Source organism: Octodon degus, unplaced genomic scaffold, assembly GCF_000260255.1.
Source record: "Octodon degus isolate 3935 unplaced genomic scaffold, OctDeg1.0 scaffold00069, whole genome shotgun sequence".
Classification (NCBI taxonomy): domain Eukaryota; kingdom Metazoa; phylum Chordata; class Mammalia; order Rodentia; family Octodontidae; genus Octodon; species Octodon degus.
The window spans coordinates 8,035,701-8,056,694 of record NW_004524645.1 but is presented as its reverse complement, the minus strand read 5'-3'; the positions used below and the strand labels follow the sequence as shown (position 1 = coordinate 8,056,694).

The 20,994-nt window shown below is 37.6% G+C and overlaps 1 protein-coding gene across 1 annotated transcript in view; it reads left to right on the top strand.

Moving 5' to 3' along the window:
• The window catches only part of Pir (pirin), a 148,966-nt gene that overhangs the window by 72,568 nt on the left and 55,404 nt on the right, over positions 1–20,994 (top strand). Inside the window, exon 7 of the mRNA XM_004635072.2 lies at positions 13,655–13,699. Coding sequence (XP_004635129.1) covers positions 13,655–13,699 — 45 coding nt within the window. The remainder of the gene's footprint in view (positions 1–13,654; positions 13,700–20,994) is intronic.

Sequence of the window (20,994 nt, the reverse complement as noted above, 5' to 3'; positions counted from 1 at the left end):
GATATGTTTTGTTCACAATATTTTGATGATTTTGTTACTCATGGTAAAGGGATTTGACAGGGATGTCTGGTTTATGTTTGGCTTTTGGCATGAGCTTTGCAGTGTAATTTAATGTAGACTTAGTTGTATCATTACTAGACTAATTGGATAGAAAGAAAAGCATATACTGCTACCTTCCTATCCCTGATACCAAGAAAATGCCTGTGTCCAAGAGAAACCAATTTAAGGGAGTTTGGAAACATTTTTCATGGATCAGGCTAGGTTTTATCTGAATTCCTTCCCATAAATAGTATTAGAATCGATTTTTACCATCTTTTCATTTCCTTCAGGCTAGGCACGTTTCCGTTGAGTTGTGCTAATCTCGCAGAAAACAGATGTTTCATGCAGTGATGATTTGGAAGACAGTTGATATCAGGAATTGAACTGAATGGTGCATCATTTACAAAGAATCCAATTTGTCGAGTCTCTGACAGTACCAGATTCCTCTCACATTGGCCACACATTTTTTATATTAACTCTTGGCTAAAATATGAACAAGTAGGATTTTTTTTAATGCAGTGATTTCTACCATCCCTTGCAAGGCAACCTGATTTTTCTTGCTGTTAACTGATGTACAGATAACATCATTGTTATTGTTCATTGCAAGGGACATAAATCTATATTTCTAGGAAAACATCAGTATTTTTCCAAGAAACTTACGTGTTCTGTTCCTCTTGTGCCTTTGTCCTCTGACTGACTGCATCACAGTTTGACCTTCAACAACCACTCTGTTGATTTTTCCATCTTTCCCCACAATACATCTGCTTCTGGGTACCTTAAAGCATAAGGTAGAAGGTTAAAAATAGAAAAGTGTTATAATGTGAAAAAATTTCTTTTATGTGTCTTTTTCATTCCTCACCCATACTTTTCTTAATAGGATATATAGGTCAATAGACAAAATTTCTTCAGAGAACATATAGTTTACCTTTCTGTGGTAGACAAATCATGTCCCACTCCCAAGATCTTCATGTCAAAGTCCCCAGAACCTGTGAATGTTGCAGGGCAAAGGGGACTCTGCAGAACAGCGGAATTAAAGTTCTACAGATAGAAACTGCTGAGGTTTGAGTAAGGGTCCACAAAGGCCCATGTGTTGAAGCCTTAGCCCTCAGCCTGTGACTGTTGGGAGGTAGTGGGAACTTTAAGGGCTGGGCCTAGTGGAAAGTCATTGTGGATTACCTTAGAAGGGGATGTAGGCACCATGGCCCTTTCTCTATTTTGCTTTTTTTTTTTTGCTGCTGTGAGGTAAGCAGTGCACTCTTGGTATGCTTCACCACATACTCTAGCCTGAAACTTCTGAAACCATGAGCCAAAATAAACTTTCCTGTTTTAAGTTATCTCAGGTATTTTGCTACAGTAACAGAAGACTGACTAACAGAGATTAGCTTGTGTAATCTTAGGTGGGTAAAATGTCATCATTAGAGTGTGTATGTGTAAAAGGAAAATGGGAGTCAGAGGAATAAAAAGGCTTGTGATAATAGAATAAAAGGGATGCAATCTAGATTTGTGACTGACCTTATCAGACCCAAAAGCTAAAATTCTTGTTACATAGGTCCTGCTTTACCTTGGTCTTAACCATCCAGCAGAAAAGTATAAAAATGAAATATAAGAAGTAAAGCCATGCTGTTATGTTGAGCTGTAGGGGACTCAGGTCAACAACTTCTGGCATTGCCAGTCAAGTGGAAGACCCAGTACTATTATGGAATACTAGACTATTTTGGAATATTTTGCTGAGTTCACACACCTATAATATTTAAATGATGGAACTAAACAAGAAAAGGGGATACAGATGAATGTCCATTTTGTATCTGTGTATTCAAAATGGTTAGGATAGATCTATAGCTACATTCTCTTAATTCAAGGAATAAGAAGCATTTGTTCTAATAGTGTCTGTAAATAGGATATCATGTCTGCATCTTGTACAGCAAATAACCACTAGGAAGGCAGTATGCAATGTGTTAATTATTCAAAGTGTCCTACCAATTTGATTTGAAACTGTCTCATTGCTATTTATTTCTCAATAAAATTATGAAAAAAAGAAAGAAAAGGTTTGTTGCAATGGCACATACTTCTTGAATATTATGAATATATTTTTGCATCTTGGTTTACCTTCAAGGGTACACAAAGAAGCAGCCATCTCTTTCTCTTTCAATTTCAAAAAGTAGATTTTAACCCTGTGCATGTACTAGATACTTAGTAAGCTACCTTATCATATACTTAAATAAATCATATTATATTATTTTATTGTATACCTTACAACAAATTACCCAAACTGAAGGCCTTAAGACAGCATGGATATGCTCACAGTGTCTCTGTACTTGTGTCTTCTGACTCAGAGCAGTGATCAAAGTGTCAGCCAAGGCTGCAGTTATCTCCAGCCTCAGCTGGGAAGAATGCTCTGCCGTGTTCATTAATGTGGCTGCTGGCAGGATGGAGTCCCCAGAAGATTGTTAACTACAGTCTATTTTCTGCAGTTTCCACTTGGTCCTTTCCATAGTGCAGCTCCCAGAGTGGCTGTGGCTTCATCATCAGAGTACCCATGTGAGAAAACCAAAGAAGATGAGCAAAAGAGACACCAGAGTCTTTATGTAACTAATCTCAAAGATGACATCATATCACCATTAGTGTATTTTGCTGATTAGAAGCAAACTACTAGATGCTGCGCACACTCCAAGAGATGGAGTTACACAGGGATATACCAGGAGGCAGGAGCCATGAGGTGATTTTATAGGACATTTAGAGTTAGCTGCAATATTTAGGGTCTTGGCTTAAAGTGTAACTTATTTCTCCATGATCAGTGACTTGAAAATGAATAACGATTGTTTTCTCTCATTTCTGTGCTGGGAATGAAACCCAGGGCCTCATGCATGTGCAGCAAATGCCCTGTACTGATCCAGATCCCTAACCCTTTGTGATTTGGTTTTTAATGATTTGAGTAAGGTTGTAGAAATACATGGTGAGCTTTTCTTGGCATTCCTGCCTAAATGGCTTTTCACAGTTGCTCTCTTCTGTTAAGCAGAATGCCCCAAGCATGAATGATTAATGCAGAATTTTAGATTTTGTTGTGTTTTCATAGAGAGATAAAAAGCTGATTTTTGTTCACACCAAATTATGAGGTTTTTTGAAGAGCTATTCATCTAACAGCAGTGCATTAGAATATTCTATCACAGAATATTCTATTATGCTTATAATATACATGTTACGGATATATATCAATAATTTTTCAGAACAGCGATGAATGTTACCCAAATGGTGAAATGTAAAGTTTTCCAGAAAGAACTTTCATAGAATTTTCCTTTGGGTGGATTGTCTTTCTTTTCTACATTGATTTATGCATGCTCTTATACATTTTGAATGAATTATTTTCAGTTGTGTTGCAAAAGCCTTCTCTCTTCTGCCTTCACTCATCTGTAATATTTTACTTTAATATGTAAATAAAATTTATTCAGTGTATTAATTTTAATGATTAGTACTTCCCATTGCTTCTTTAATAATCATTCTGTAGCCCAAGATTACAAAAGCATTTTCTATATTAGTAGGTGTTTTGTCATTGGCTTTTTATATTGATGTATGCACTCCTACTAGAATTATTTTTTCTTTTCAAAATTATTTTTAATTAACAGATAAAATTATATTTATATTTATCATGCATAAAACAATATGTATATTAAGATGAGTAAATCTATCTAATAAACACACATTACCTCACATAGTTTGCATGAAACTATGGGGTATGCAACTCAGACTAGTAGTGATCCTCTTGTTTTCAGCCTTCCCAGTGCTAAGATTACAGGCATGCACCATGCCTGGTCTTGGTGGCTGGCTCAGTGTACCCAGGGGAAGGGCCAGCACAGCATGTGGTGCTGGGGCTCAAACCCCAATCTCTACGCTTGCCTAAGCAGGCACTTTGTCTGCTGAGCTATCTCGCCAGCTCCCTCACTTAGTTTTTGTGATGAGAACCTCTAGCATTTTTCAAGAATACAATATGTTGTTATTAACTTTAGTCACCACATTTAAAAATGAATCTCTTGGAATTATTCACACTCATTGAAATTTTGTATACCTTGATACAATTGTTTTTTATGTCTATTGAGGTGTAATTGCATTTTTTAAAAAATCTTTTTTATTTATTTATTTGGTACAGGGTCTTGCTATGCAGCTCAGACTCATAGTGATCCTCCTATCTCAGGGTTCCCAGCACTGGGATTACAGGTGTGTGCCACCATGCCCAGGACAACTGGCATGGCATTTGTTACTATGGATCGAAACCCGGTCCTTGTGCTTGCCAGGCAGGCACTTAGAACTCTGAGCTATCTCCCCAGCATGTGTAATTACAGTTTTAAAATTTAATTTTGCAAAAGAAGGAAAATGGCTAAAGGGGAAAAACACATCATGATGAATGTCATGAAGAGTTTCAGGAGTTGTAGTTCACTGAATCATCCTATTGTAATAGTAACACCACAGCTAGCATTTATTTAATGCCTACTGTTTACTAGAGACTATTAAGAACTTTCCCCATGTTAGCACCTGCAATCCTCACTTTCCCAGGAGATAAGAACTATAATTGTCTCATTTTTTCAGATGAGGAAACAGGTACACAGACACTAAGTTACTTGCTAGATCCATTAGCTAGTGAGCTATGAGTCTAAGGTTCTAATCCACATAATCTCGTATTGTGATTCTAATTGTCATCTTTTGTATCAAACAAATTATTTGACCTTTAGTGAGAAACGCTATGATTGTATTGGTAAATAAAACCAAGTTTTGGCAGATAGGTAAATAAATTACTAGTTTTGAAAATGTTTTAAATTTCACGTAATTTCATCAATTTAGAACTTTCTTGTGTTTTTCTAATATATGAAGAGGGAACAGATTAAAATGACAATGTAAAGTGAGAAAATATTATAAGAATGTAAACACATTTCAAATTCAACAGGAGCATATATTTTTTATTTTACCTGTACAATTGAAATTTTTTTCTCTTAAAAAATGAAGAGTCTTGGGGCCGGGGAGATGGCTCAGTGGAATAAGTGCTTCCCTGGCAAGCGCAAGGGCCTGAGTTCAATCCCCGGTTCTGAAAAAAACAAAAACAAAAACAAAAACAAAAACAAAAACAAAGAAGAGTCTTAATATGTTCTAAGATAATCAGTGGTATCCATTATATTCTCTACTAGTTTCAGGTTTATGTTCGTTTTGACCTTTTATTTAAATGTTAAAATTACATGTATTTTAGATATTAATGGTCTGATACCTTAGCTTTAACCCAACTTCAAGTAGTTGAGAAATAATTCCTGTTTCACACTTTTAGATATAATTTTGTAATTGTGTCTACTTATTTAAATTATTTTATGAGCAGTTAAAAACCATCTATAGAGTCTGGGAAAATAGCTCAGCAGCAGAAACACCTGGCTGGCAAGCACAAGGTCATGAGTTTGATTCCCGGTACAAAAATAAAGCTATAAATAATAGCAGCATTTGTTACTTTAGTTCAAAATCATCATATACAATGTCTTGGTAGGTGAATTTCAATGCTTCTATGTAACCTCATTTTCTAAAGAGCAAGATACATTTCCAGGAAATTCTAATACATTTTTCTTTGCCGTTTTACTAGAAATTCAATATTCAGCAGAGTTTGTTCTCCAGTGTCTTCTGAAAGTTAACATTACAAGCAACCTACACTGCTTGTAGATTTCTCATTCAAAATGTTGGATTTAATTTATTTCATGGTTTGGTTACCTCTGATGCAATGAATGTTTATAGCAGCTCAAATCACAGTAGCTAAATTTTAAAAGTGACTGGTATGCCATCAACTGGTGAATGGATAAAGAAAATGTATTTATAGAATGGAATTCCACTCAGTCATACAGAAGGATAAGTCTGAGTCATTTGTGGGAAAATGGATGCATGTTGAGACTATAATGTTAAGGGAGATAGACACAGAAGGTTAAACATTGATAGATTCTCTTGTATGAGAACCCTAACATATGAATAATTTAAATAGCAAAATTAATACCTCTGTTTCACTTGACATTTATATTCATATATGAGGTGTAGTTAAATGCCTATTCTGAGCAAGCTTATAGATCTTACAGTGAGCTGTCAGTTGCTGTAAGATCACAAAGTTTAATTTATATCACCAGTTCTAGATTATAATGTTTGCCAAGATGTGACAGCATCTTAAATGCTGTGATCTTCTTTGGGAGGACATTTTGGGAAACGCTTACCTGGCCTACCTCTTCTCAATGTACCATACATTCATTGCATCAGAGGTAACCAAACCATGAAAAGGCTAGTTAGCATGGTGTTGAGGGGAGTCCTTTGTCACTGTGACCCTTCTCTAGACTGGATGACAGCCTTATAAGAAGGATACAACCTCCTGATTTGCCTAATTTTGGAGAAAAGTAGAAAGAGAAAAAATGACTAGGAAATAAAGGTGATATTTGTTAAAGTATCTAAGTGACAAGCATTAGGTAGAGAAGGATAAAAACATACAATACACATAGTATGTGCATCTGTACATTGTACAGATGCACAGTACCCTCTGATCATCATAATAGCCCTGTGTTCTACCTATTTTCTTTATTTTACAAACAGGAAATGCACTTGGAGAAGTGAAGTCAGGAGCTTGGTCTCCCTATGGGTACTGTGCTGATTTTCAAGGCTACTCTTTCTGCCTCTAACTGTTAAACTGTTGTTGTTTTATGGTTAACTTAGTTGATTTTTAGTGTCTCCACAAAGTCCCCTTTACAGTTTTCTGCAGTCCTGGCTTTTCTCCATGCTCTAGTAAGAGTTTCCCCCATCTCCATGTTTGAGACTTATGGTACAGAAGAAGAGGTGTAAGACCAGATTGAAAGAGTCTGTCTCCAAGGGCTTGGGAGATAGCTCAATAGAATAGACCCTGCAAGCACAGGGTCCTGAGTTTAATCATTGGTACTGCAAAAATAAATAAATAAAACAATACACTCACTTGGGTGGGCCAAATAGTTCAGCGGATTAAAGTGCCTGCAAGCAGGTGGAAGGGCTGGGGGTTCGATCCCCCAGGCCTGCCTTGCCAGTACAACCCCCAGGGCATGCTGAGACAGGGATTGAGACTGGGTGTGGTGGCACACTCCTATAATCCCAGTTCTTGGGAGGCTGTATACAGGCGGATCACTATAAATCCGATCTAGCAGTGAGACCCTGAACAACCTGTAGACCCTTCCCTAAAATACAAAAAACAAAAACAAAGAAAGAGTCTGTCTTCTAGGGTTAGGAGTTCAGCCTTGTGTTAAAAGAACACAGAGACATTTAAATATTTGGGACTGTTATAGATGGTCTGGTTCATTGTGTGTGGGAAATGGATTGGAGGAAAGCAATTAAAGTTTCTTTTGCCTGTACAGTTTTACCTTAAAAGGAAACAAAAAGCCTCCGGTTGTATCTCAGCAGTAAAACACTTTCTTACTGTGCACAAGGCCCTGAGTTCCATCTCCAGAACACTCCCTCCCAAAAGTGAAATAAATATGCATTCATTATTTCATCCTCTGTATTTTAACGAATTAAAGTATTAAAAATAAATGAAAAATCCTCTTTAAATCTAGAAGGGAAAGGGCATAGCAAGTAATTTAGTCTTATGATGAGCAAACATCAAGCCTGAACCAAGTGACACTTTATAAAATAAATGCTCTGTACTTTTAATGGCAAAAAGAAGACCAGGGACTATTTCAGATGCAGGAAGATTAGACATGACCTTTAAGTGTGGCATGTGGTCCTGGCCTGGAAATTTGTTTTTATTTTCCTCATAGAAGACATTATTGTGACAACTGGCACAATGTGACTATGTGCACATAGGTATAGTAATAGTATTGTACTGATGTTAACTTCATAATTGTTAGATGAGTGCTATGGCTTCTAGGAAAATGTTTTCAGACATACATAGTGAAAAAGCAGTTCTAAGAAGCATCACGTCTCCAAGTTACTCCAGAGAAGAGTGACAGTCATAAGAAGAAGAATGATAAAGCATGTGTGATAACACAATGGTTTGGCAGAGCTGAGTGAATGGTACACATTGTTTTCTGTAGTACTTTTACCACTTTTCTGCATGTGTAAATTTCTTCAAGGTAAAAATGAAAACAAATTGCTAGAGTGAGGAGTGAGAGCAAGGACTAGGCACGTTTGCCTCTTGGCCCAGGAAGTCAGGCATTATTAGGTCCAGGGTGAGGGAGCTGGAACCAGGGATGCTTTGGGATGTGGTGATAAATGTGTCCCGGAGTGTGGGGAGAGGAGCATTCTTTTCATGGCCCCCTCGACCTTCTCCTCTCCTGTACAGAGTTGAGCTCTGTTATGCATTTGGTGCTTCATGAGACTATGGTTTTTAAATTTTCTCTCCACATACATGTATAAGGGCTAATTGCAAATCCACTGAAATAATGAACTCTAAGACTGAGGAAGGAGGACAATGATTTGGATTAAGCCAAGAAATGTAGGTTGAGAAACTCTTTCACTAGGGATGTTTACAAGTAGAAACCACCCTGGAAATGAGAGCTAAAGCCCCAGAATATGATTTGCATATTTAAAAGAAGCATTGTACATATTGTTTATCTTACATGTGTTGCTAACTGACTTAATCGTCCTAGGGGGCTAAAAAAATATAACCTCCCTCCCAACTCATTTATTATTACCCAAGAACAGGAAAGAGCTTCTCAGCTGCAAACTGACAGTAGCTTGGCAGCCATACTTGTAGAAGAAAGGAAAATGTAGGGCATGTGACTCTGACAAAACAAGAAAAATTTAAGAATGACTTAAATTCCTGGTGCAGGACATATGAGTGGAAGGAGAGTTGAGATAATAAAGATGACAGAGACCTGAAATTTTCACAGGACAGCTCTTTATTGATGCAGTCGCGATCTTAGCAGTGAAGTAGTTCTTAAACATATATCGCTCATTCACACAATTTGGCACTTGTAGTTTTCTGAGGTAGTCTTTTTTTAATGTATCAGTTATTTAATTAGGTTCTTAGTAAGAAATTTAGAACACTAATTTATGAGGATAAATTCCATTTATCAGAGCAAAAATGGATTTCAGGTAGCCCCAGAGCTGAAAAACAGCTTTGATTTTTGCTAAAATCTGTGAGTACTGGAGGGCCGGGGAGATAGCTCAGTAGAATAAGTGCTTCCCTGGCAAGCACAAGGGCCTGAGTTCAATCCCCAGCTCCAAAAAAAAAAATCTGTGAGTCCAGTGCTTTCTGATCCATGTTGCACTGCTCTAAAATCTGGTATCTGTCTTTCTCGGTGTCGAAGATCTTGCCCTCCTGGTGTCTGGGTTTCCACAGCTTCTTCTTCTTGAAGTGAGCTTCATTGAGGTGTTTGGGGAATTTTACTTTGCTGATATCAATTTTTGTAGAGGTAGCAATAACAAATTTCTGGTGTGCTCTTCATAGAGGAACAGCAATAAAGCTAGGAGTCCTAGTCATAAGTAGCAAGCCACTGGCCAACTGCTTCAGGAAGACCACTCTCTTGCCTCTGTGATGCCCGGTGAGGATGATCAAGATGGTGCCGGGAGTGATGCTGGCTTGAAGTTTCCTCACATGCTGACTGAAGGGTTTCTTGCCGTGGCTCAAGAGCTTTCGGGGCACATCTTCAGTAAGGTAGTATTTAGGCATTTTTCGAAGCTTAATGGCCTGGGTACCTCCATTCTTGTCACCACCGACTGGTTTTGTGATTGTAGTAAGAACTTTCTCCTTTTTCTTCTCAACCTTTGATTTAGCAGCTGTGTACTTTCTCTTGTACAATGACTTTCTGGAATACATAGTAGATTGGGAGTATCTGCCAATTCCTCTAACCAGGACAGGATTTCACCTGCAGTGGGGCTGCCCCTTCTTGGACTTTTTTTGTCTTCACCTTACCATTTTTACCAGTACCCCTGGCAGAAGCCTTCTTGGCTTTGGATTTCTTCTTTTTAGTGTCTGACTTCTCAGTTTTTTCTCCCACCATCTTGCAAGATGGGAAAGAGAAATGTTTCCGATTTCCAGTCTATAAGTAATGACCTTGAAGTAGTCTTAAGAAGCAGCCCTTAATGGAAATTAAATAAGGTTTACTAGAAGCATGTGAACATCATGCTGAAGAGAGGGTATAAAGAAAATTTCACAATGTTTCTATTTTATTATTTTTAACACTTTGCTTCCCATCAGCAACATGAATTGTGTTCGAACTGGTAAACACAAATGCACTTTGACAAGAAGCAGAAATAGGTGAATGCATTTAAAAAAACTGGCCTGACCATTCCTTTAGCCAATGGTTAGTCCATCTGGCCATGTAATAAGATTATAGAAAGAAAAATAATAGCCCTGGGAAATTCTGTATGGACTAGTTTTCTGCTTAGAGAATAAGCAGGAAGCAAATGAAATAGAGGAGAAATGAGACCAGAACAATTGAAATGACCCAAAGAAAAACTCTTCTGAGCACTTGAGAGTTGTTTGTCTTCATCAAATGCAAAATAATATTTTTTTAATACCATGCAGCCAAGAGGAGGAAATTGGCTCTATAAATTACCCAACGTGTTTACAGTGGAGTGCTGTACAGTCTTTCTCAAGGAAGAGTTTCTGCTCTGTGGTTTGTACATAGAAGGGTATTAGAAGCAGAACGTTGAATTTTCTCTAATTTTTAAGCACAGATTTTATAAGGCATAAAAGGAAAAAAGAATCTGAAAGCACAAACACAAAATTGTTAATAATGCTTAAGTGAGGGTAGATACGAGGATGGCAAAAAGATTTCCAGTTTAGGTATTCTGTGTTTTCTTCTCTGTAAAATAATGTCTTTCTTAATCAGAAAAAAAAAGCCACTTGAACTTTGAGAAAGAAATTCCAAGAAATTTCAATGGCAGAACTTTTAAAAAGTGAAGAAAAGAGTTTTGTTGTACTGTATCATTATAAGACAGTCTAAATGGAAGTAGGAAAGGTGAGCATCCTTTAGAACACAGAGAAAGCAGTGCCCTGGGAGAGTGGGTCCATCTAGAGCAGACTTAGAAAATGATGCTATGAATTATTGGCATGCGTTTTCAGCCTCTACTGTGAACCTCTGGCCTCTTGTCCAAACTTGTGCAATCTGAACAGCCCTGCCTGTGCCTTACTGGATTTGATAACTCCTCCTACCAAAGTGCATGTCCGTGGAAGATATTCCATCAACTATGAGAAACTAAGAGAGAGAAAAATCTTGTGTCCAATGAGCAAATAGCATTTCTTCCAGAGGGAGTAAATTTATTATAGTAAACTCTCAGAGTGAAAACAACTGAACAGGAGGAAATATATCCTCTGGCACCTCCCCAAATGTATTTGGCTGGTCATCCTTCAGATTTTCTTTTTTTTCCGTAATTTTATTGATAAACAGATAGCAATGAGACAGTTTCAAATCAAATCACTAGGACAGTTTCAATAACTAACATACTGCATACATTCTTCCTAGTGGTTAATTGCTGTACAAGATGTGGACTTGATATCCTATTTACAAACACCGTTAGAACAAATCATTCTATTCATTAACAGAATGTAACTATATATCTATCCCATCCACTTTGAATACACAGATACAAAATGGACATTCATCTGTATCCCCTTTTTTTCTAAGTTCCGTTATTTGAATATTATAGGTGTGTAAACTCAGCAAAATATTCTAAAAGAGTCCAGAGGCCATAATTGCAGTGGGTCTTCTGTTTAACTGGCAATGTCAGAAATTATTGACCTGAGTTCCCCACAGCTCAACATAACATCATGGCTTTACTTCCTATATTTCGTCTTCATACTTTTCTACTGGATGGTTAAGACTAAGGTAAAGCAGGACCTATGCAACAAGAGTTGTAGCTTTTGGGTCTGATAAGGTCAGTGAAATCCCCTCAGGATTTATCCTGAGATCCTGTACCTCAAATTGTAGAACTTTTGTCAGTGTCAGCCATGTGGATGAGTCACGGCCATTGCTTGGCCAATGTGCTCTCTGTGAAAGCCCAAGAGAGTGTTTTCTCTCCATGTGACTCTCCTTAGGCACACTCTACATCATCGATCACTTTCCTCTTTGGCCCCATAATCTCCTTGATCAGAAAATTTGGGTCACTACCGAGGTACATGACGTTACAGTACAAGTTCTCATATGTCCTGAGTCATAATTGACCTTAGAAGGCTAGGGCCAAAATGTTGGCTTTCCTTGCAGCCCTCATTTTTCTCTAATTTTGGTCTGCAAACTTAGGTTGTTAACCATCCAGAAGACAAGCTTATTGTTATTATCAAACGACTTAGGCTATTAAGCTTAACCTCACTATCTCTCTGCATTTCAAACATCTTAGGCATCATAAGGAGCAGGTATTTTTCATCAAGTATTGATATGTTGAACTTTAAGTCACTACATAATATGATCAAAAAAACATTTAAAAATTAGATTATATTTTAAAAATAGGATAAAGAATTATATACTTCTCATGTTTGTACATAAGTCCAAAAATCTCACCATATACAACCTTGAACCTTCAGATTTTCTTAATGAGACTCAATTTAGGTTAATATGTTATGAGGCATGGCTATTGTTTTGCACCATACTTGGATATTTCAGCTCAACCATCATTATAGTCATCCTTGGAGTATACTTTGTCCTCCTTTCTTCTCTGTGCTTGCTTTTGTTTATTCTGTCACCACGTTGTTGACCTTCATAGAGACTCCAGTCTGGGCCTTGTCCTTCCAGCTGTGACCTCTGCCCTGCATTTACTTTAAAGATTGTCTTTTCCACTGAAGACACATGGAGTGGTACCTTAATTCCGATTTGGGCTTTCCCATTTTTGATTGATGTCTCTTAGTGGAAACACACTATCTCTTCTGAGCCATGGGTTTAGTACCACACATTCATGAAAATCAGATGCTGGTGCTGAGAGTGCAAAAGACAGATTGCCACTGGATCCAAGCTCTTTGCCCCATGGGTTATGCCAGCAATCTAGTGAATTCTAGGTACCTTCTGCTCAGACAAACGCACATACTTGAAAATCTGTGTGGACAATTCCAGGGAATTCACAGGCCATCTGTATCCCATTAATCCCCCAAAGGCTTTTGTATCCTTGTATCCAGGGAATTGATGCATACTCTATTTTAGGATAGATACAAAGGAAAAAGCTTCTTGGACAGTAGAGTTTAATTAAATATAAAACATCATATTTGTGGTATTATTCACACTTCAGAGTACATGGAGACACAACAAACTGAAGGCAAACCCAGACTGGAGTGTTAGAATTCATAGCATGATGTTAGAAGTAGAAGGAATAATTTGTTAAAACAAAATTTGGCATGTAGATGTATGGCTAAATAAATTGGACACTTCTGCTATGAATGGCTGGCTCTTAAATATTGAAGCCAAGATTTTAGGTTTAGGAATGCATTTATGTACGTGTGTATACATCTGTATTTGTGGAGAGTGTGCGTGCACTCGTGTGTGTGTGTGTGTGTGTGTGTGTGTGTGTGTGTGTGTGTGCATTTTAAACAACTCATAAAACCAGAAACTTGAAACATATGTCAAAAAGGAAATAATAAGGGCCTTGGGAGGAAAATAATAAATTTCATATACAATTCCGTTGTTATGGACACTAACTTTTTCTGTTGCTTGTTCCTTTCCAGGATGGACAAGCTTCATTTATACCATATCTGGAGATTTGTACATAGGTAAGTTAGGAATATGTCATTTTGCCTTCAATCTCAATTTGGTCTCTAGCATTGAACGGGAAAAAGGTATATTGAAATCACTTTACTGTATCATTGAGTACTATGCCTCCTTCTCTCCCACAACAGCCCTCTCACGTTCTAGCACATATATACCCAGGGCAGGCTGATTCACAGCTTCCAGAATGTTCAGTGAAGGAGAGCATAATAGTAGTGGTGACACAGCCATTTCACAGCATCTTGTGTACAGACAAAAGGTGCACAATTATGTGTGGTGACACCTCGCTAAGAGGCTGGAAGCCTCCATACTGACACAGGGATGAAGTTATAGCAGGCTATAGTAGGACTGCAAACCTTTCTGTCTCTTAGGAGGTAGATGGGGTTGGATTGGAAGTCCCAGATGCATCTGAGATACCTTACAGTTCGTTTTCTCCTATTCTAAGGGTTGTGTGTGTATTAGTTATAGAGGCTAGTTGATGGATGCTGGAGAATCATTTGATCCACATTTTATAGATGAACAATGTGACATCTAAAAGAATGTGCATCAGTAGACCTGGGACCAGAATGAAAGGCTCCTAATGCATTTCCATGCTGCTCCTTATAGTCTTTGTCCAGTGACAGCAAGAAGCCACACCATCTTGTCTTTTCAAATCAAAATCCCTTAGCCAACTGAGCAGCCAAAGAGCCAAGAATGGCAGGTTGGAGGGAACAGATTGCCCTCTGACTCTTCCCATCCTTCTAGAAGCAGCCTTGGGTTTCAGAGAAAGACTCTGTGGCAGAAGACTTGTAGCATATGCTGTTAGTGTTCTTTCTGTGTCAGTGGGTCCTAATGTCCTTAGTGGCCACTGACCAACTTTCAGCTGCTGGAATCTGTGCCATTTTTTCTGACACTGGGGAAGCTGCTTTGCCTCCATCAGGGAGGATGAAATGAATGACTGGAGAATTAACATCTTGGAAGCTACCTGACTTGAATAAGGTACTGGAGAGGCCCGTGGGAGGGGCCTGTTCCTGGGCTTCCCAGGTAAGAATATGCCAAGATGCCTGTCATGGGGGGCTGGTGAGATGGCTCAGTGGTCTAAAGCACCTATTTAGAACAAGCTTAGCAAAGTATCAGGGACCACGGTTCAATCTCCCAGCACCGCATGCCAGCCAGCCCCGCCCCCTGGTGGGCTGAGCTGCCCCCCCCACATATAAATAAATTTTTTAAAAAAAAGATGCCTATCATGGGAGTGTCCTTGATGATGCTCCTGCATTGTCTACCTCAATTCCTGTCTGACCTATTGGCTCCTGTTCCTTGGGATCACCTCCCATATAAACTCCTTGCATCAGAACATGTGAAAACCCAAAGTTGGTGAAACTGCCTCTCTTTTCACCTCCTCAATCCCAATGTCAATGATGGGTGATGTGGAGCATCCCAGGTACAACCCGGGGATATCCATTGTTGAGACCATTTGTGTTTGGGTTCTTTCTATCCTGCTTCTGTAGTGATCTTGGTCATGAACTTTGTGACCCCTAACAAGGCCACCTTCTTGCACAATCCATTTTTTGCATTGGGTAGATGATTTGTTGGTAACATCTGCTTAGGGCTAGAAGGCCATACACAGAGCTTTTTATTCATATCATTCTTTACATTTTCCTAAAAAATGTTCAAATGCCTGAAAATTTTATTCTGGAAATAACAGTATTTTAAACTCATTCTAAGAAAACATTCTCTCAGGCTTTCTTAGAAAGCAAGTTGGTCAAGCACTGGCCGTGACCCATCTACATGGCTGACACTGACAAACGATCTACAAACTGTGGTACAGGGTTTCAGGGTAAATCCTGAGGGGATTTGACTGACCTTGGCAGATACAAAAGTTACATTTCTTGTTATATAGTTCTTGCTTTATCTTGGTCTTAACCATCTAGCAGAAAAGTATAAAAATGAGGTATAAAAAGTAAAGCCACATTATTATGCTGAGCTGTAAAAGGCTCAAGTCAACAACTTCTGACATTGCCAGTCTTATGGATAACCCACTACTGTTATGGGCTACGGGACCGTATTGGATTATTTTGCTGAATTCACGCACCTACACTATTTAAATGACAATGGAATACTCATCTCTGACAAAATTAAACAAAAAAGGGGATATAAATGAAGGACCATTTTGTATCTATATATACAAAATAGTTAGGATAGATATACAGCTACTTTCTCTTAATTCAATAAGAAAAAAGATTTGTACTAATAGTGTTTGGACCAGATATCATGTCTGCATCTTGTACTATGAATAACTACTACTAAGACAACAATATGCAATGTATTATCGTAACTGTCCTACTAACCTGTTTTGAAACTGTCTCATTGCTATTTGCTTCTCAATAAAATTTAAAAAAACCACTTCATTCCTGATATAGCATAAATGGGCTTTATTCCTCTTTCACTGAGTAGCATTTCAAAAGCAAAGTGCATGTATTTTAGCATTCAACATAGTACTGAAAACGTAATATCATAAATCCTTGTGGACACATATTAAACTATATTAACCATGAGGAAGTGATGAGATATTATTTGATTTTATGGTTTTTTGAAACTTCTGAGAAGCACATAATACTTTATAAGGACAGAGAAAAAAACATGTTTATTCAGGTAGTCCCTATGATTTATGATTTTGAGAGCAAAAACTAATCTGAACAAAGGGAAAACAATACAGAAAATTCATGGATTCTAACATGGTAAGGGTTGCAGAAATCTCTCGTAAAGAATAAGAAAAAGCAGGGCAAAACAGACTTTTTGTAAAGGTCCAGAGAGCAAAGATTTTCTTCTCAGTAGGCCATGTCGTTTCCTTCACAACTATTCTGTTCTGCCACGGTAGCACAGAAGCAATAGGTCAACAAATGAGTGACTGTAGCATAATGCTTTACGGGAATTTATGTATTTTTAATTTATCATGCAATACTATTTTTAATTTTTTTCACCATTTACAAAAGTAAATACCATTCTCTGCAGGAGTTCAGAATTGATTTTGGTTAATAGGACACTGTAGAGGATAAAGCAGAAAAATTTATAAGTGATTTTAAAAACCTGTAGTTGCAGCTTCGTTTACTGAGAAACTTTTAGTCCCAGAAGTCAACAAGTGAAAAGCTCTATAATTCTAGGGGTGAGAGTGGCCTTCATGTCTACTTGTTTTTCTTGAGGTGAGGCAGTATTTTCCTGAGTCATCTCTACTCCCTAGCCTGATCCTGTGGGCCACAAGTGGAAAACAGCTGGCAGAAGATTTTTAAGTAAGTTTCATTTGTCCAGAGCAAAGTGGACTAGGGAGAGAATCCAGCTCACAAAACTAGCCTCTTAGGACTCTGCTTTAATCAATGAGCAACCAGCCAAATGATCTCATTTGAATTTTATCTTCATCCTTTCCTCCTACCCATCCCAAAAGTGATGTTAATGAGAAAAACAAAAATGTAACAACAAATCACTAGAGAAAAAGAAATGACAAAACAAAAAAAAATATCTGTTCAATGCATAATGATTTGTAAGGTAGAGAAAGTCTAAAAATGCTTTCTGACTTTATTGCCTCAATTTTATCTTGCTTATAAAACTAGAATGGCACCAGCTAACTACAGATGGCAGGAAGTGATAAACATGTTAATTGTCTTTTTCAAAATGTCTATCACCTCCAGTCTGTTGAAGTAAATGTTGTAAATATATAATTAGGGTATCAGGATTAAATAAATAGGCTACAATTTGAGTTGAGAAAATAATCTGGGGAGACTGACTGCATTTAGTGGAAATTTAAGAGGGCTATTTAAAATATTAAGTGCTACAGGATGTGCTTAAAAAGGAGACTGATAGATTTAGTTTTGCTAAATTAATGCAGCGATCAGAAGGGCAGAAGAATTTATGTCCTGTGTCCTTGAAGCTTGGTACACTTTATGAACTTGAATGACAGTCCCTAAAAATGCCCAATATCATGTACACTGTTGCTTAAAAATACATCTAGAAATATAAAAACATTTGTCTATGGTTAGTGAAATGACAGCTAAATGGCTTGTGAAGACAGTAAAATGTCTACAGTTATTTAAATAAGTAGTTATTCATGCTTAGATGAAGTTCAACTTGTGTTTGCAACTCTGGGTGGTGGTATGAAGGTTGACACAGTCCTTGGAAATAACAATAAAGCTTGGGAACCACACATGTATACATCAGGAGCCTCTTTTTTTGTGGGACCAGGGACTGAACTCAGGCCCTTGCGATTGTCAGGCAAGTGCTTATTCTACTGAGCTATCTCCCCAGCCCCTGGAGCCCTATTGATTGTCTTCCACTTACTCAACAAACTGGACTGACAAGAGCCCTTCATTCATTGGCTAGTACCTTGAGGAAGGTGCCTGGACATCCAGGGTGATCATCTCCTCTCACTAACACAGTTGTAGTGGATTTCAAAGAAGTTCTGTTTCTTCTCTGAGAGATCCTGCCAGTGCACCAATAATTGCAACTATATAATTTAACTAGACAATATGGAAGTTAATAAAATAAACAATGAAAAGAGATGATTTTTCCAGAACAAGTAAGTGAAATGTGTTGTACAGTGAATTGCTAATTTAAAACTTTGTGAATTAATATAAGAGAGATGACAATAAGAGCTTAAGGGAAACTAATAATCTAGCAACATTTAGGAGGTTTATTTATTTTTTATGTAGGAGGTTTATTGTGAGTGTGCTATAAAAAGAAAATGTTCCTAACCTATCCGCAGACTTAATTATATTAATAAAAACATAAAGGAATGTATATTTACACTTTAAAACAAAAATATTTAAGGCAGTGTTTTTTCAATTATCAATCACTATCAGATAAGAGGGCTTCAACCTATACATGTGAAATTGATAGTGTCCAGACCTGCAATGGCAATCCTAGACTGTGAAGCAGAGTAAATAAGCCAACAGTTCTTATGAAAAGGAGATAAAGAAAAAAGAAAGATGGCATATGCAGGTGGAATGTGCAACAATTAACACCACTAATTTTAAATAGCTTTTAAGGTTTTTTCCCTTTTATGATTAGGTAAAAAAATTGCTATTAAATTGTTTTAATTAAATTTTCCTTAACTGTACAGTTAAATTGGACATTCCTGGCAAAAACTCCCCATGGAAACTATTTATTATCTGATTTGGTTGTGTTTATAGTTTGAAAGTAGTCAGAAGCAATTAAATATATTTTCCTTGAGACTTATTTTAGGTTCAGGAGATAATCAGATGGGTGAAATATCATAGAAATGACCTGGAAATGGAGATGGAAACAGTCTTTGCTGTGACCTTGTTTTAAACATTTCATGTAACAATGCAGAAATGAAGTTTGCACTTAAGATAATTAATCTGGAAACCTGACTCTAGTGTGGCTAAGAAGGCTCTGCCTCATGGTGGAACATTTCAAATAGCCTTCCATGTATCACCACCATGATTTCTCTCACATACTAGCGAGAGAGTCCTTTAGGATGAGAGTCCTTTAAACAAATTGAACCCTTTGTTTCTAAATTGCAGATTCCTTACAAGCCAGGCAGTGAACACTGTAGTCAAACAAGTTATCCTGATAGGGGGTATAGAGAAATGCCAACTGAGCATTATTTTGGAGAGCTTACTTTGCTTAAACAGTGAAGGGATTTATAAATTGCTTTAGTCTATGCATCATAAACCATTCTACATGATGAAATAAGGACCCAAGAATGGGCTATGTGGGTAATACATGTTATATAAGAATTAGTTGAGGTTAAAGACCTGGCTCATTGCTCCCAGGACATTTCAGAAAACACACCTAATAAAATGCTGCTCTGTTTCACAGTTTTTTTTTTAATTTTTTTTTTTGAGGAACCGGGGATTGAACTCAGATCCTTGCGTTTGCCAGTCAAGTGCTTATCCTACTGAGCCATCTCTCCGGCCCCTCACAGTTTAATAGTAACCAACTCTAAATGTGTTTTTTTTAAAGTTCTCATACAGTTCTATTGTTGACAAGTCCTCATAAGTGGGAAATCAAGTGAGTTATATCATTCAATTCTCTGACACTTGTTGACTGACGACTTTTTGTTGTGGCATTTTTGCACGTGCATATAATATATTCTGACCTATATCTTTGATGGAAAAGAAACCCTTAGTGTTGCATGAGGGCTGACCCTCGCAGGGCTGCAAGAGATAATTGGATGCATCTTTCCCTCATGGCCTCATGCTGGTAACTTGAAATTGAACAACAAAGTATTTACACCATGAAAATTGGTGCACACTACAAATTAGGTTTGTCCTCCACACAGTCCCTGGAAAAATCAGACATTAAACATTTCTCAGCATACCACTGCCTCTAAGACAGAGCTTCTTAGTCTTTTCTGTACCATGGACTTTTTTGACAGCTGCAAAGCGTCCTTCATAGAATGTTTTTAAATTCAGTGAAGTTACTAGAATGTTAAAGTTATTGAGTATTTAATTTAAGAAATGGCTCACCAATTAAATGTATTTCAGGTCCATCTCATGTTGAACAAAAATTGAACACAAAGCAAAACAGTCTGAAATTTTATTTCTGAAGTAGGTTTGAGGAAGAAACTGGATATGTAGAACAAACTTGGGCCAAATAAGAGAGGAAAAGAGAAAAGCAAAAATAATAGTACATCTTGGGTTTAGGAGACTTGGGTGGGTTACCCTGAAGAGTCATAGACAGAAGGCTTCTGCTGGTTTCTGGGTTCTTATATGTCATCCACATCTTGTGGGAATGTGTGAGAAGTTCTACATACAGGATCCTGAGAGGTGGTACTGTATAGAACCTGGGATCCTGGCATCCTTCTCTTCCAAGCCAACTTAAGCCATTCCCTGACTCCTATCTCATTAACAGCAAGTTTACACAACAGTTTTACGTGTGCTTCTCTGATATTTGATATTTCTCTATCAGCAGATCTACTTTATTTCTAAGTAATGACCATCAGAAACTATATTTTGAAGTATCCACAGTACTAACATGATATTAAACATACTGGAGACAAAGTCATCAGTCCACGCGGTACTAGTGTGGTTTGTTGACTACATTCATAACTGAAGAAAAGCTACATCTCAATATTAGGTATTCGTAAAAATGTATGTGTTTCTCCATGAATTCTGTTTACAGAGCTTTGGAGAGCACTTTGATTCCATGTTGAAAACTCTTGCGCTATCAGAATCCTATTTCTTGTTTTCACTATCAGCATGCCCCTGATGCCTCATGCAAGGCAGAGGTGAGAAGGAAGACATACAAAATATAGCTGATTTGGACTTTACGTAGTATGCCCCAAATTCTTAAATTTGTTTCTATA